The sequence below is a fragment of the Balaenoptera borealis genome, assembly GCF_965194805.1.
Source record: "Balaenoptera borealis genome assembly, chromosome: 10".
NCBI lineage: Eukaryota > Metazoa > Chordata > Mammalia > Artiodactyla > Balaenopteridae > Balaenoptera > Balaenoptera borealis.
In genome coordinates, this window is record NC_138874.1 from 88,188,884 (window position 1) to 88,202,173 (window position 13,290).

The 13,290-nt window shown below is 51.3% G+C and overlaps 1 protein-coding gene across 12 annotated transcripts in view; it reads left to right on the forward strand.

Annotated features, from left to right (window-relative positions):
* Nucleotides 1-13,290, forward strand: part of UBTD1 (ubiquitin domain containing 1) — a 51,423-nt gene that overhangs the window by 15,855 nt on the left and 22,278 nt on the right. Inside the window, exon 1 of one of the 12 annotated variants that reach the window (XM_082406584.1) lies at nucleotides 12,925-13,203. The exons of 10 other annotated variants lie outside the window; for them this stretch is intronic. In XM_082406584.1, coding sequence (XP_082262710.1) covers nucleotides 13,156-13,203 — 48 coding nt within the window. In that variant the 5' untranslated portion in view covers nucleotides 12,925-13,155. Of the gene's footprint in view, nucleotides 1-12,924; nucleotides 13,204-13,290 lie in introns of those variants that run through there. One more of the 12 variants, XM_082406578.1, reaches the window with a different exon arrangement.

Genomic DNA, 13,290 nt, shown 5'->3' on the forward strand with positions numbered 1-13,290 from the left:
GGCTTAGCTCTCCCAGCCCAAAGTCCAGACTCCCAGAGCAGTGTGTCCAATTGGCCCAGCTTGGTCCACTCAGCTCCAGCCAGGGGATGGGGTCACATGCAGCAAAACCTGTCTTGTGGGGGCCACTTCTGACCCTGTGCGGATGGGGGGCAGCTCCAGAAGAGGGGCACTTGTGAGCCGCACAGACAGCTCCAAAGCTGTCTGCTCCTCCAGCCCTCAGTGAGGAGCTCCAGTCCCAGGGCAGGAGCAGGTGTAAGAGGAGCGCTTACTAGGCACACAGGGAGACAAGAAAAGAAGTGACCCTTGGCAGAGCCTGCTTGTTGCCGAGTACACGGCCCCTCCAGTTGGGGCTGTCAGATGGAGGCGACGGGGCTCCCCGGGCTGGTGTTGGCAGTGTTCCCCACCGAGCAGGGGCCCCTCCGCGTTAGCTCAGAGGGAAAGGGTTTGTTGGCAGGATTACAGCGAGGCAGCCGGCCTCATGGGAGCTGGGCCTGAAGAGCAGTCAGGAATGGAGGCGGCTCTGTCTTTTGGGGGCTTTTGGCCTCTCTGCTTGTGTCTGAGCGTCTGCTCCTGGCTTCCCCCTCTGTAGACCCAGCCTTCTCTTCTTACTCATCGGCTTGCTCCGTGACTGAGCACACCAGTGCCAAGTCCTGGCAGCGAGTAGATTGGCTACTCTGTGGCCAGGGACCACCCAGGTACAGGCAGCAGGTGGGCGCCTGATCCTGCAGGATGCTGGGCTGCCCCTTTCAGGACTCTGGGCAGGGCAGGTGTTAAGAAATGGTCTCCTCATTCCTCCTGCAGTCAGGGGGAATGCTTGTGGACAGAGGAGAGGGGAGCCTTGAAGATGGAAGAGAGGAGGGGGCTCAGGAAGGGGGACCAGCCTGAACTGAAGCAAGGGTGCAGGGAGGAGCTGGGGGGCCGGTGCGTGCTTCGGGGAGGGGACAGTAAGAGGCAAGGCCTGAAAGGCACCTTGAGAGCTGAGCTGTGGGCCAGGGGTGTGGAGGGGATGGGGAGCCACTGGGAACGTGTGGCCAGGGCGTGGCCAGGGCGCTGCCGGGGACTTGAAAGGGTACCCTGGACTCAGAGGCTGAGAAGGATGGCTAGGGAAAGGATGGAGCAGGGCTGAAGACTGCCAGGCCAACTAGGGGGAGGAGGGGAAAGGTCTGCCCTGACATGTTGGGAGTGGAAGTCCCTTTGAAGAAAGAATCCACAGGATTGGGTGACAGGTTGGCGGAAGCAGAAGGAGGGCCAGAGGCGTGGGGGGAGGGGTGGGAGCATTGGGGAGGGCCTGGCGACACTGGGAACTTGGGGAAGGGAGGCTTGTCTAAGGAGAGTCTAAGGAGAGAGATCGTTAGCCTTACAGAGCAGCGGGCTGCTGGAGTGCTTGTTGTTTTATGTTGGGAGAACTGAGCACAGTTAACAGGGAAAGGGAAGTCCCAGGCTAAAGGAAGGAGACTTCTGGAGAATGGGTCCTGGGCCCACCAGCTCTGCTTCTCAGGAACTGTGATCCTGCCCAAGTCGCTCAGCTTCCTCATCTTCAAAATGGGAACAATATCTGCCCAGTCTTCCTCCTAGCGATGTGAGGAAGGTCAAAGGTCACATACATGACGATGCTTTGTGCACAGGAAAAGCTTGTACAGATGCGGGCAGCCTTGTTAACTGTGGCTGCTGGTGTGCCGGCCTGCATGGTGACCCCCTCTGCAGGGTCAGGGAGCCTTCCTTCCCGTAGCCACCCCCGACTCCCGGATGACGTCGCTGCCAACTCCATGTTACCTGGGGTCATGTTGAGATCAGCACCCTTCTGGAACTTGAGCCTGGGGGTACCTGGATGGCCGATTAGGTCTAAGATTAGTCACCCCTCACCAACTTCCAGCATTCTCCTGATGGGTGCTGTGTGTGTGTGGAGCCCAGTGGGCCGACTGAGGCTGAGCTCTCCCTCCGGGAGAAGGAGAAGAGGCAGTTGGGGAAGGGCCGGATGTGGGCAGGCTGAACCATGTACATTTCAGAGTGGAGCTGGAAGGTGATTTCTCCCCCGCGTGGGCCTCCTTGGCCTGTTCCCTACAGAGAAAACCACGGAGCACTTGTTTCAAAGTTCCCAGGAAAAGGGGAAATGATGAAACCTGCATCCTGTTTTGCCACCGGCCTAGGGAGGAGGACCCAGGTGGGGACAATAGATGGTGGCAGTGACAGGAGTACTGGTGAAATCCCGGGGCCTGCAGAGTTGGGGGAACAGAGGCTTGAGGAGGGGACCCAAGGTCAGTGAGGGGAGAGCGTGTGGCCCTCCTTCCCATTCTGTCCCCACCTTGCTCCATTTAGTAGCATCCGGCAGCCTGATAGCCTGCTTCGTTTTCCCCAGCCACCCCTCCCTCAGGATTTGGCCCGGCTTTCCCCTGCTGCCCACATCCTGTGCTTCCTGGCTTCCTTCTGGCTCACCTGCAGCTTCCTGTCTCTGGGAAGGCCGGCTTCCTGTGCCCTCCTGTCTTTGGTTTGGGTCTTTCCCCGGTGCTTTCTCTTTTTCCCCCTCCAGCCCCTTTGGCTGTTTCTGTCTGTTTCCCTCCTACAGAGCCTCTGCTCCTCCCAGCCCAAGCCAGACTTTGTATTCTCCTGCCAGCTCCTTTCCAAACTCGGGCCCCTTGGAGTATTACTTTTCCTAAATCGCAGCAGCTGTGCATTTTGCTGGCCTACCCAGCTGTTCTTGTCCTTGACCACAGAGGTCATGTCATTTGTGACAATAAATAGAAAATGAGAATGAGAGGGTTGCCCGATGCCTCTGGGCTCCCCTTCCAGCTGCCTGCAATCCTACTGGGAAACAGTAATAGTAATAAAAATAATAAAGCTAATGCTTATACTCTGCATTTTCACTTATCATTTTCCAGATGCTGTGCTAAATATTTTACATGCCTTATTACATTTAATCTTCATAATAACCCAGAGACATAAGTTGTATAGTCATCCTCTCACAGCTGAGGGAAACTGAGGCTCCAGAGGTTATGTAAGTTGTCTGACATTACCTGCGAGTAAGCGGCAGAATGAGACTAGAACTCGTGTGGGTCTGACTCCCATGCCCATCTCCTAACTTTGGCGACCTATCTGCCTTCCACTGGAGGAGGAGAGTTGCCACAGGGCCAGGCATCCCCTCAGCCCACTTAAACTTCCAAGTTCACCTTTCACCCAGTTGCCTGTTGCAACTAGTAAGTAGCCCAGATAAGGAACCCTTATGGTGTCCTTCTCAGAGCTGTGCTTTGTTTCTCTTTTCTCCATACCCCAAACAATGGAAAGACCTTCAGGTGGCAGGGCTCATAGTATTTCTCTTTGCTGTGGACTCCCCCATACCAGTGTCCCATTTTACAGATGGGAAAATGCCTCCTAGTCTTTTTTTTTTTTTTTTAATTCTTATTGGAGTATAATTGATTTACAGTGTTGTGTTAGTTTCAGGTGTACAGCAAAGTGAATCAGTTATACATATACATATATCCACTCTTTTTTAGATTCTTTTCCCGTATAGGCCATTAGAGAGTATTGAGTAGAGTTCCCTGTGCTATACAGTAGGTTCTTATTAGTTATCTATTTTATATATAGTAGTGTGTATATGTCAATCCCAATCTTCCAATTTATCCCTCTCCCACCCCCCCACCCTTAACCCCGGTAACCATCAGTTTGTTTTCTGCATCCTCCTAGTCTTAAGAACTTAATTTGACATTATCCTGACAAAGGAACTTCAGAACTAGAAATAATAGTCTAATCTCTTGACTTCCACTCGATACTCTTCCCACTGAGATCATGTTGCCGTTCTGTTCTGAGTGTGCTAGAAATGTGCCCCAGAGGTTGCCTCTTCCACACATTCTGTTTAGAACACTTCTGCTCTTTGCAGTCGGCCCTCTGTGTTCTATTCTTGTCTGTGAGTGGTGATCATCAATGGGAGAGAGATTGAATCGAAATCTCTGGGGATTGGGGGATATAGGTAGTTTGAAAGAGCATATTCAGTATCGTAATCACATCTTAGGTTTGGAAAATAAACCATTTTTAAAATATAAACTATCAAAGGTAGAGTTTGGCAAAAATCTTGCCTGATGTTACAGTAATTCCCAAGTCGGGCATGGCACAGTTTTGGGTGGGGGTGTGTGTGTGAAGTCTGTATTTATCAAAAGGGTGTGTGCTTAAAAAGGCTGGGAAACGAGGTTTTCCAACAGGAGACTGTATTGTCTTGTCGTTCTGTGTCCTGCGGCCCTACAGGTATTTACTGGGGGTGCCTCAGAATGGCTCACACTATATGGGGGCATCCTGCCTGCCTTGTCTCGGTTAGACCAAACCCTCTTGGGGCTCTGGGTGGCCTACCCGATGGCTTTGTTGTATGCCAAATGAAGGTGATATCTAGTGTGGAGGCCCGGTCCTGGAGAGTTCAAAGCTAATCTGAAGTATATACCTTCATAAAGCTCAGGCGTGCATTGAGTTTGTATATGCCTGGCCCCATGCTTGGTCCTGGGTATGCAACTGAACAAAACAGGTATGGTCCTGCCCTCATAGAACCCACAGAGTAGTGGGGAAACAGATTATGCCCAAATAATCAAAATGCATATGACAAAGGGGAGAAGAGGGTGTTGGGAGAGAATTATGGGGTAGGGGGAATGAATTATTTTGGGGTGGACGATCAAAAACACTTCCTTGACAAAGATACCTAAGCTGACACCTGAAGGCTGAGACTGAGGGAGCCACGTTTGTCTCATGTGACCACACTCCACTTTGGCCAGGGCTACTTGCTGGCCCATGAGACACCTCTAGATAAATTAGAAGAAGATGCTTTTGGGCAGAGGCAGTCCTGCTAGGGCCCATTGCTGATGAGTGAACATGAGCTGGCCCCTGGTCCTGGTGCTTATGTGCTGGGTACAATCCAAGGCGGGGAGGTGTGCGGGGAGGATTACCCAAGCCAGATAGAAGGAACTGCATGAGTGAAGGCCCTTGGACAGCAAACAGCTTGATGCCTTCCAAGAAGCGAAGGAAGCCATTGGAAGAAGCAAGTTGCCACCTCAGTTTTTCTCCCCTGGTAAGGAGGTATTTTCCCTTTCAAGGAGAAAGGAGAGAGAGGCCGAGTCCGGGGCACTGTCCAGAGCTGCGAGGCTGTCCAACAAGCACTTGGATTCTGGCTTCCATGGGGCCATAGTTAGTTGGTGAACGTCTGCTCCGACCTTCTTCCCACAGCAGATGTCCCTTCCACAGTGTCCTAGGAAGAGAGAAGGACCCTTAGGAGGGAGTTCTGGGGAAGCCAGGACAGAGACCAAAGCCCAGGGCCTGCCAGCTTCCATTCAGCCACCCCAGGACAAGTACCTACTCTGTGCCAAGTTCTGTGCTAATCTTGCCAATTTGGAATATCATGAACCTTTAACCTTTTTCTTTGTCTTACCTGGGACACACAACCTTTCATTCCACAGGTAGGGATGATGGACTCAAATGCGAATGATGGCTGCTGGGTGGAGAGCTCTGCTCGCCTTGGGGAAGGAAGTGGCGTTTGAGTTCAGTCCTAGGTGCATGGATGCACATGGACCATTAATGTATGGAGTGGACTAAACTCTAAGCTCTTGGAGGGAGGGATCCTGTTGTTGATGGTGAATCTGCAGTGCTTAGCGTGATGCCTGGCTCATCACAGGTGCTCAGTATGATATAGAGATTTATTTGGAGATTCAACATCTCTCCAGGAAGGCTGTCCAAATTCGAACCCAGGTTTCTGTCCCTTTGCCCGAGGCCTGCCATTGGGCCACAGCTACCTAGTGACAGAAAAACTAAGGGATGTTTGAGGAACTTGAAATCATGTCTTGGGGAACTGGGACTGCTTGGCAAGAAAACACAAAGGCACAGGGAGATCAGGAACGTGGTCTTTAAATCCTCCAAGAACTGTTGTCGTGATATTGTTACCAGTTACTGAGCCCTTCCTATGTGCCAGGCACTGTGCTAGGGGCTTCACATATGCAATCTCGTTTAATCCTCACAATAATCCAAAAAGGAGAATATTATTATCTATATTTGATAAGGGAGGGAACTGGGGCTTAGATTAAATGACCCACCCAAGATTGTCTACCTGAGATTTAGAATGGGTCTCTCTGACTCCCAGACTCATAATTGCTGAGAGATTTTAACCAACACAACAGCACTGCCTAGAGATTTTGTCATGTGGTTTCAGAAACTAGAGCTGGCACTCGTGGGTAGGAGCTCCAGGAAGGTAGTTTCCTGTTCCCCGTAGGGTGATTTCTCTTCCTAAAGGAGAACAGTCTGAAATTAGAATGGGCTGCCTTCTGGAGCCCAGCTATCACTGCAGGACCTCCCAGGATCTTCAACTTCAATGGGATCTGGTTCTACAAAAGCTGAAGCTCTCCTGCCTTAGCCTGGTAGGGGCTTTTTCTGAACTGAGCTGACATGAGCAGCAGTACCCAGACTTCCTGGGTCAACCCAGCCTGGACTGTGTGTTCTGGTCCCTGTTCTCCCTGAAGCCCAAGCTATAGGGCTGGGTTCAGGTTTCTTCCAAAAGGAGCTGGGCAGGAATGTGCGCCTGACACCCTTTGGAATGGGCCACACAACCACATGGCCAGGTCTCTGGACCCTGGCATGGAAGCTGGCACTTGTTTGGGCTTCAGGGGAGGGCACATTGGAGTGGGCGCACCTATTCTGGGCTCTTTAGGGCTACAGATGTTTACATGGACGCATTGATTGTCCTGTGCCTTTCACTTTGCCTCACTGACTTCTGGTGGCCATGTGGCTGGCTCCAGGATGCAGAAGGGTATGGGGTGGCTCTTGAGCCCCTGCCACACATCGAGTGAGTTGATATCAGTGGTTTACACAGGAGGCTGCAGGAGCAGGGGACATCCAATTGGAATTGCAAGACATGGATGAGATCGCCTTTTCAACTCCAGAGCATTTTGACCAGAAATTAGAGTTGGAAAGGCCCTAAAGGTGATATTGTCCAGCTACACACCCAGCGTGGAGTTGCTCCACTCAGCACCCCTGCCAGGCAGTCGGCCAGGCTTTCCTTCAACAAGGCTAATTTTGGATGGCGCTAATGAGGAGGAACTCCTTCCTGGCCCTCCACAGAGTGTGTTCCTATGCACTGCCTTATTGCCTCTCACCGTGGCCTTGTGAGGGGGTCTGTATTCAATGAGCTTGAGCGATCCTGGGCAGGCCTTTTTTGTGTCTCCCACCCACTGGTTCTGCATGAGCACGTCTACTTCTCTTTGGTGAAGTTTTCCTGTTACCACTCCTGGGATACGAATCCAGGGTAAGCATTGGTGACCTGTCTTACAGCGTGGTGAGGATCAAAGATAAGGCATAGGCCTTGCCCAAGTCATCCCACACGTGTGGCCAGGCAAGGACCACAACCCCCGAGATGCACAGTCTTGTCCTTTGCTGCTCAGGCACTGTCTGCCTCCTTCCTGATCTCTGGCATGTTTTATGGGCAAGATTCAGAAAGCCCTTTCTAAACAGCAAGGTTAAAGCTTTTGGCTTCCTTCTTTAGAATGTACCTGGCTGGTGGGGTGAGTATGGGGATGGACACATAGGAGCCACGTGGTACCAGGAACAGGACATAGCAGCAAGGAGGAGGGATCTGGAGGGGGGCCAGGGTGTGATGGCTGAGTGCCTCGGCGAAGGGCCGCCGCCACGGGAGGCTGGGGCCACCCTGGTAACTCCCTCCTTTTCTCCTTCAGAGGTCTTTCATCTCCCTGCCCGCTTTTTCCTTCGGCTTTTCTCCTTTTTCTCTTCTTGTGAGGCAGCCCTGAGCTGCTCTGCCTTCCAGCTCTTTAGCAGCTTCTCTTCTGTCTACCTGGAGATTCCCGATCTTAAGATTTAGCATCCTTGACACATCATGTTTCTTTCTAGCGTCTTCTCCTTCAGGGCTCTGCAGCCGTACCTGCCGCTTCAGAGCAACTCCTGTCTGTACTGGGAGCTTTAACACTGAGCCCCAACCAGACAGTCTGGATGCTTGGCTGCCAGCCTGCCCAGAACATTTAATTGCCTCTTGCAGGTGACATCTTATTCCACAGCGACACTTCACGACAGTGCCTTAATGCTGAAGGACAGGTCCAGTGGTAGGAATTTGATGTATCGTGGCATGCCAACAAGAGGACGTTTGGGGGCAATAGAAGGAAATGAGTAATTTGTGGAGTACCTTCCACGTGCCAGGAACAGGGCGAGCTTCTCCTTCCAGTGAGCCTGTGAGGTGGCACCATTATCTCTGTTTTACACATTCGAGAACTCAAGCTTGCTTAGGGTCCCAGGACCAGTTAATGGGTGGGGTCAGAGTGTGAATCCTCTTCTGCTTGACTCCAGAGCCCAAGCTCCTTCCTCTGGTCTGTGCTGCCTCTCCACAGGGCCTCTGTCTTCAGTGTTTCCTACTAGCACCGAGCCCAGCACCTGGCGTGAACATGAACATGTGATGGTGGTCGTAGAAGGTGGGATGGGGCTGTCAGGTAGGGGCCTGGTGAGCTGGGTAGACCTGGGATGGTTGGGCAGATGCCTGAGGCACCTGAGGGCTGGGGGAAGGCAGTGGCTGTCCTCAGTCCTTGTACCTTCTGTTTGGGTGTGACTTGGTGGGCACCCAAGCTCACGGTTGAGAGCGTCCGGAAGTGGAATGAGGAGCGGTGGTGCTGGGTGTAGCAGACCCAGAGTTATGGCAGGACCATTGATCTCGGCTGGCTCCCAAGGCTGACGAAGACCAGCTTCCTGGTACCTCTGTGAGAAGTGGTATTGGTGAGATTATGTCCACCACCTCCTGGGCCAACTTCTTCCCCGTTTCTCTGGTTCTCCCCACCTTCTGCCCCATGAAAGCCAGCAGGTTGAGTGTGAGGAGACCGACCCATCGAGGGGCTAGAATAAATGTTGGTGTGCGTTTGGTTTTGCATCCCTTAACCCTTTCTTAACAGCGGGAGTCAGGCTTTCAGACCTTTGGGGACCAGATTTGTTTTTCTGGTCCCCTCCACTGGCTCTGATGCTGCCTTTTTCCTGCTCTCACCACAGTGCTCTTCACCCCTGTTCGTGCCTCCTTATTGGTTCCTCACAGAGTGTTTGCTCTCACTTGTACACCCTTTTCACCTTGCCTCCTCTCCTGACACTCCTGGACCTTAGAGGCTTGTCTGGGGGTTAGGACTCACCCTTCCCCAGTAGGCACTGAGAAAGGTATTTGACGATGACGAAGATTTATGTCCCATTGGTGCTTGGCTCACCCTGTGAAGGCAAGTGCGTTTATTCACGTTAAAGCTATTCTGCCATATGAAAGGGGCCTAATGATACAATAGCTTGAAGAGTGAGAAATTTATTTTTCTGTCTCATGTAGTGGCGCTGATTCTCCCTGATGTGAACAGACCGGGTGAGAGGGGCACCTGTGCTGCTTGTGGTCATTCTGGGATCCACTTCCTTTGGAAGTGCTGCTCCATCACGGGACATCATTGTCCACATGGCTGAAGCTTGGATTCCAACCAGGGGAAGGGAAAAGAGGAGGTGGAGGGGGCAAGCCTGTTGTCCTTAGGCCCAGGTCCTCTGTGACTCACGTCCCTACAGCTCACACTCCATTGGCAAGAATGTAATTACAGGGACTTCCCTGACTGCAAGGGAGGCTGGGAAATGTGGTCCAGCTGGGCTGCCGCTTGCCAAGAAGGAAGGGAGAATGGAGTTGGGTAGACAACTGCCAGTCTTAGCACAAAAGATGGAGAGTATTTTCCTTTGCATGTGCTGATATGAAGAATGTTTTGCTGCCTGTAATGTGCCCGCTCTCTTTGATAACTTGCACACATGCCTCCCTCCTTGGCAAACATCGGTGCATCAGACTCAATGCTGCACAAACTGGGTGAACCAGAAGCTGAGTAAGGCAATTCCTGCCTTTTAGCAACTCCGTGTGGTCTGGAGAGGGCAAGTGTGGAGGCCAGAGAGTCTGTAAGTGCCAACACAGAGATTCTCTTGTTCTTGTGTGCGAGGCACTGCAGATACGGAACTAAAGGACCACACATGGCCTCCATATGCGTGCAGTCGTGTGGACTAGGAGATGGAAGTGAAGTGCTGGGAGCAGGGCTGGCTTGGGGAATGAGGAAGTCTTCACAGAAGAGGTGACATTGGAGCCGGGCACAGAAGCGTTCAGTTTCAACAGGTGGAGGAGGGAATCTTCAGGAGAGAAGACCAACAGCGAAGGCGTGCAGACTTGCAAACCCGTGCAGAGTTGCCGGCCCAGGTGTGGTCTGAGCATAGTGGGAGGGAGTCCAGATGTCTGTGTGGCTCATTCCTTGCTCCATTCTGGCCTCTGCACCTGCTCCTTGCACCTGCCTTCCCTGGCCACCTTTTCTACAATTGTGCCCCCTCTCATGACTTTATTTTTCTGCTTTATTTTGAGCATAACACATATAAATACCTGGCACATCTATATTGACCTGTGCATCATCTGTCTCTCCCATTAGAGTGTAAGTTCCATGAGAGCAAGGATTGTTTTGTACAGTACCTGGCAAATAGCAGGTACTCAGATGTTTGTTGAATGAATAAATGAATGACTAGAAATGTGTGTTGAAGATCACGTTCTTGGAAAACCTTGATTTCCATGCTAAAGAGTTGGGCTTTGGGCTTCCCTGGTGGCGCAGTGGTTAAGAATCTGCCTGCCAATGCAAGGGACATGGGTTCAAGCCCTGGCCCGGGAAGATCCCACATGCCGCAGAGCAACTAAGCCTGTGCGCCACAACTACTGAGCCTGTGCTCTAGAGCCCGCAAGCCACAACTGCTGAGCCCACGTGCCACAACTACTGAAGCCTGCGCACCTAGAGCCCGTGCTCCACAACAAGAGAAGCCACCGCCATGAGAAACCTGCGCACCACAACAAAGAGTAGCCCCCGCTTGCCGCAACTAGAGAAAGCCTGCGCACAGCACCAAAGACCCAACACAGCCAAAAATAAATTAAAAAAAAAAAAAAGTTGGGCTTTTATTTTGTAGGCAGTGGGAAGCCACGGAAAGTTTTTGAGCAGGAGAGTGACACAATCACTGTAGGGAAGGTTATTGGCAGCAGGAAGATGGGTTGGAGCAGGGAGAAAGTGCCCCTTCCCTGGTCCTACCCCAGCTCCGCAGCAATATACCCTTCAGCCTAGTGCCCCGTTTGTACAGCCTGGAAACCTTTTCGTGGGCACGGTCATTTTGTTCGGGGCCGAGCAGAGATTCAGTCTCTGGCAAGTCTTCCTTCCTAGCAGTGGGGTGGATGTAAGCTGACCTCTGCTTTTCTTTTTGGAGGCCAAAGAAGGTCTTACAGCCGCTCTTGTGCACTTCACTGTTGAAAGTGAAAATTGATACAGTCTTTCTGGAAAGCAGTTTGGCAAAAGGTAACCAAGTACCTTAAAGATATTGTTAAAGATACCTTTAACCTGGAAATTCCACGAGGACTCTGTCATAGGAAAGTAAGCCAAAGTATGTGCAGTGTGAAAAATTAGAAATTACCTAAATGTGTGACTCAAGTATCTCTCATCTCCATCCCACTAAAACTCTGCCTGCCACATAATAGGTGCTCAATACTATTGGAGTCCGGGCCCTTGTTTCCTCTCCTGAGCTAATGCAGCAGCCTCCTAACTGGTCTTCCTGCTGCCAGTCTAGTCCCCTCAAACCCACCCTATGCATGGATTCCAGAATGAATGATCAAAAATGCGTGTCCTTCGGGTTCGAGCCCTGGTCCGGGAAGATCCCACATGCCGTGGAGCAACTAAGCCCATGTGCCACAGCTACTGAGCCTGTGCTCTAGAGCCCACGAGCCACAACTACTGAGCCTGTGTGCCACAACTACCAAAGCCCACGCGCCTAGAACCCGTGCTCCGCAACAAGAGAAGCCACCGCAATGAGAAGCCCGTGCACCACAACGAAGAGTAGCCCCCGCTCGCTGCAACTAGAGAAAGCCCGTGCGCAGCCACGAAGACCCAACGCAGCCAAAAATAAATAAATAATAAATAAATAAATTTATAGAAAAAAAAAACATGTCCCTCTTCTGCAGCATCTTTTCTGGGTTCTTCCAGCTCTTGGGGGTAATGTCCACACTGACCTCACACCTTCCATAGCCTGCTCTCACCTCTGCTTTGGCTTAGTTTCCAGCCGCCTCCTGCCTTGCATGTCACACTCTGGCAGCACTGCTTGTGCTTCCCCTGCTCACCTCCAGGCCCTTGCTCCCCTTCTTTCCACTGCCTGGCTAAGCCCTGCTCATCCCTAGACTCGGAGCAGACTTCAGGACCTCTCACAGACTGAGTGAGACCCCGTCTCCTGTGTTCCCGTGATCCTGTGTGATCGCAGTCCTTGCGTTTGTACGTTGTTTTCTGCCATCTCCTTATGTGTCTGTCTCCCTTACCAGCTCTGACCTTGAGAGCCTGTCTTACTGGCTTTGTATCTCTGTTCCCCAGCATGGGGTCTGGTACATAGGAGAAGCTCAATACATTTTCTTGAATGAGTGAATGAGTGAATGGAGAATGATGTAAGCTTTTTGTTATGAAAAAGTACATCCTGTACAGTGCTAAACATGTAGTAAGTACCCAGTAAATATTTATTGAATGATTCTATGTGAGGCAAAAAACAACAGGATTTTTTGGAAGTGTCTTATTTATTCTGGATTTCCTTTATTTCCTGAGTTGACCTTTCGGGGTGCAACCTGGGCATCTGCATTTTTACAGAGCTCCCACAGGTGAATCTGATGCGCAGCAAGGGCTGCAAATCACTGGCTTAGCAGATTAAAATAAAAGCAGGATTGAGGACATACTAACAGTGGGAGTTTGGATTGTACACACTGTGTGATCCCAGCAATACATGCGTGCCTTGAGAGGAACAGAAAGACAATTGCTCAACATGTTATTGCTGGTTATTGTTGGGTGTCAGGATTTGGGTGACTTTAATTTTTTTTCTTTTTGTGTTTTATTGTGTACTTTTTCTCTATTTAGTATATGTCACCTTTTAAACAATGCAAAAAAATGAAAAGAAGGGCAGTCAGACAGAGGAGTCCTGATTGTGCTTGGCATGGCGGGTCCTGGGGTCAGCCCTGGGCCACAGCCTTTCACTGGCTCCTGCGACTGATTCCGGCATTGGGTCTAGAACCCGACCCTTTACCCTTTCTGAGCGCCAGCATCCTGGTGCTCCGAGAAACTGCCCGGTGACCGGGGACCTTGGAAACTGCCGTAGATGATTCCTAGGTCCGAAGCAGGCTGCCTTGTCATTTCAGGTCTCCAGGTGAGGAATGTGGTGGGAATTTGGTAAGAATTTGCCACCCCAAGGTAGTCTCCAAATGGGTCCAGAACAGAAAAGCTGAGCTGGGGT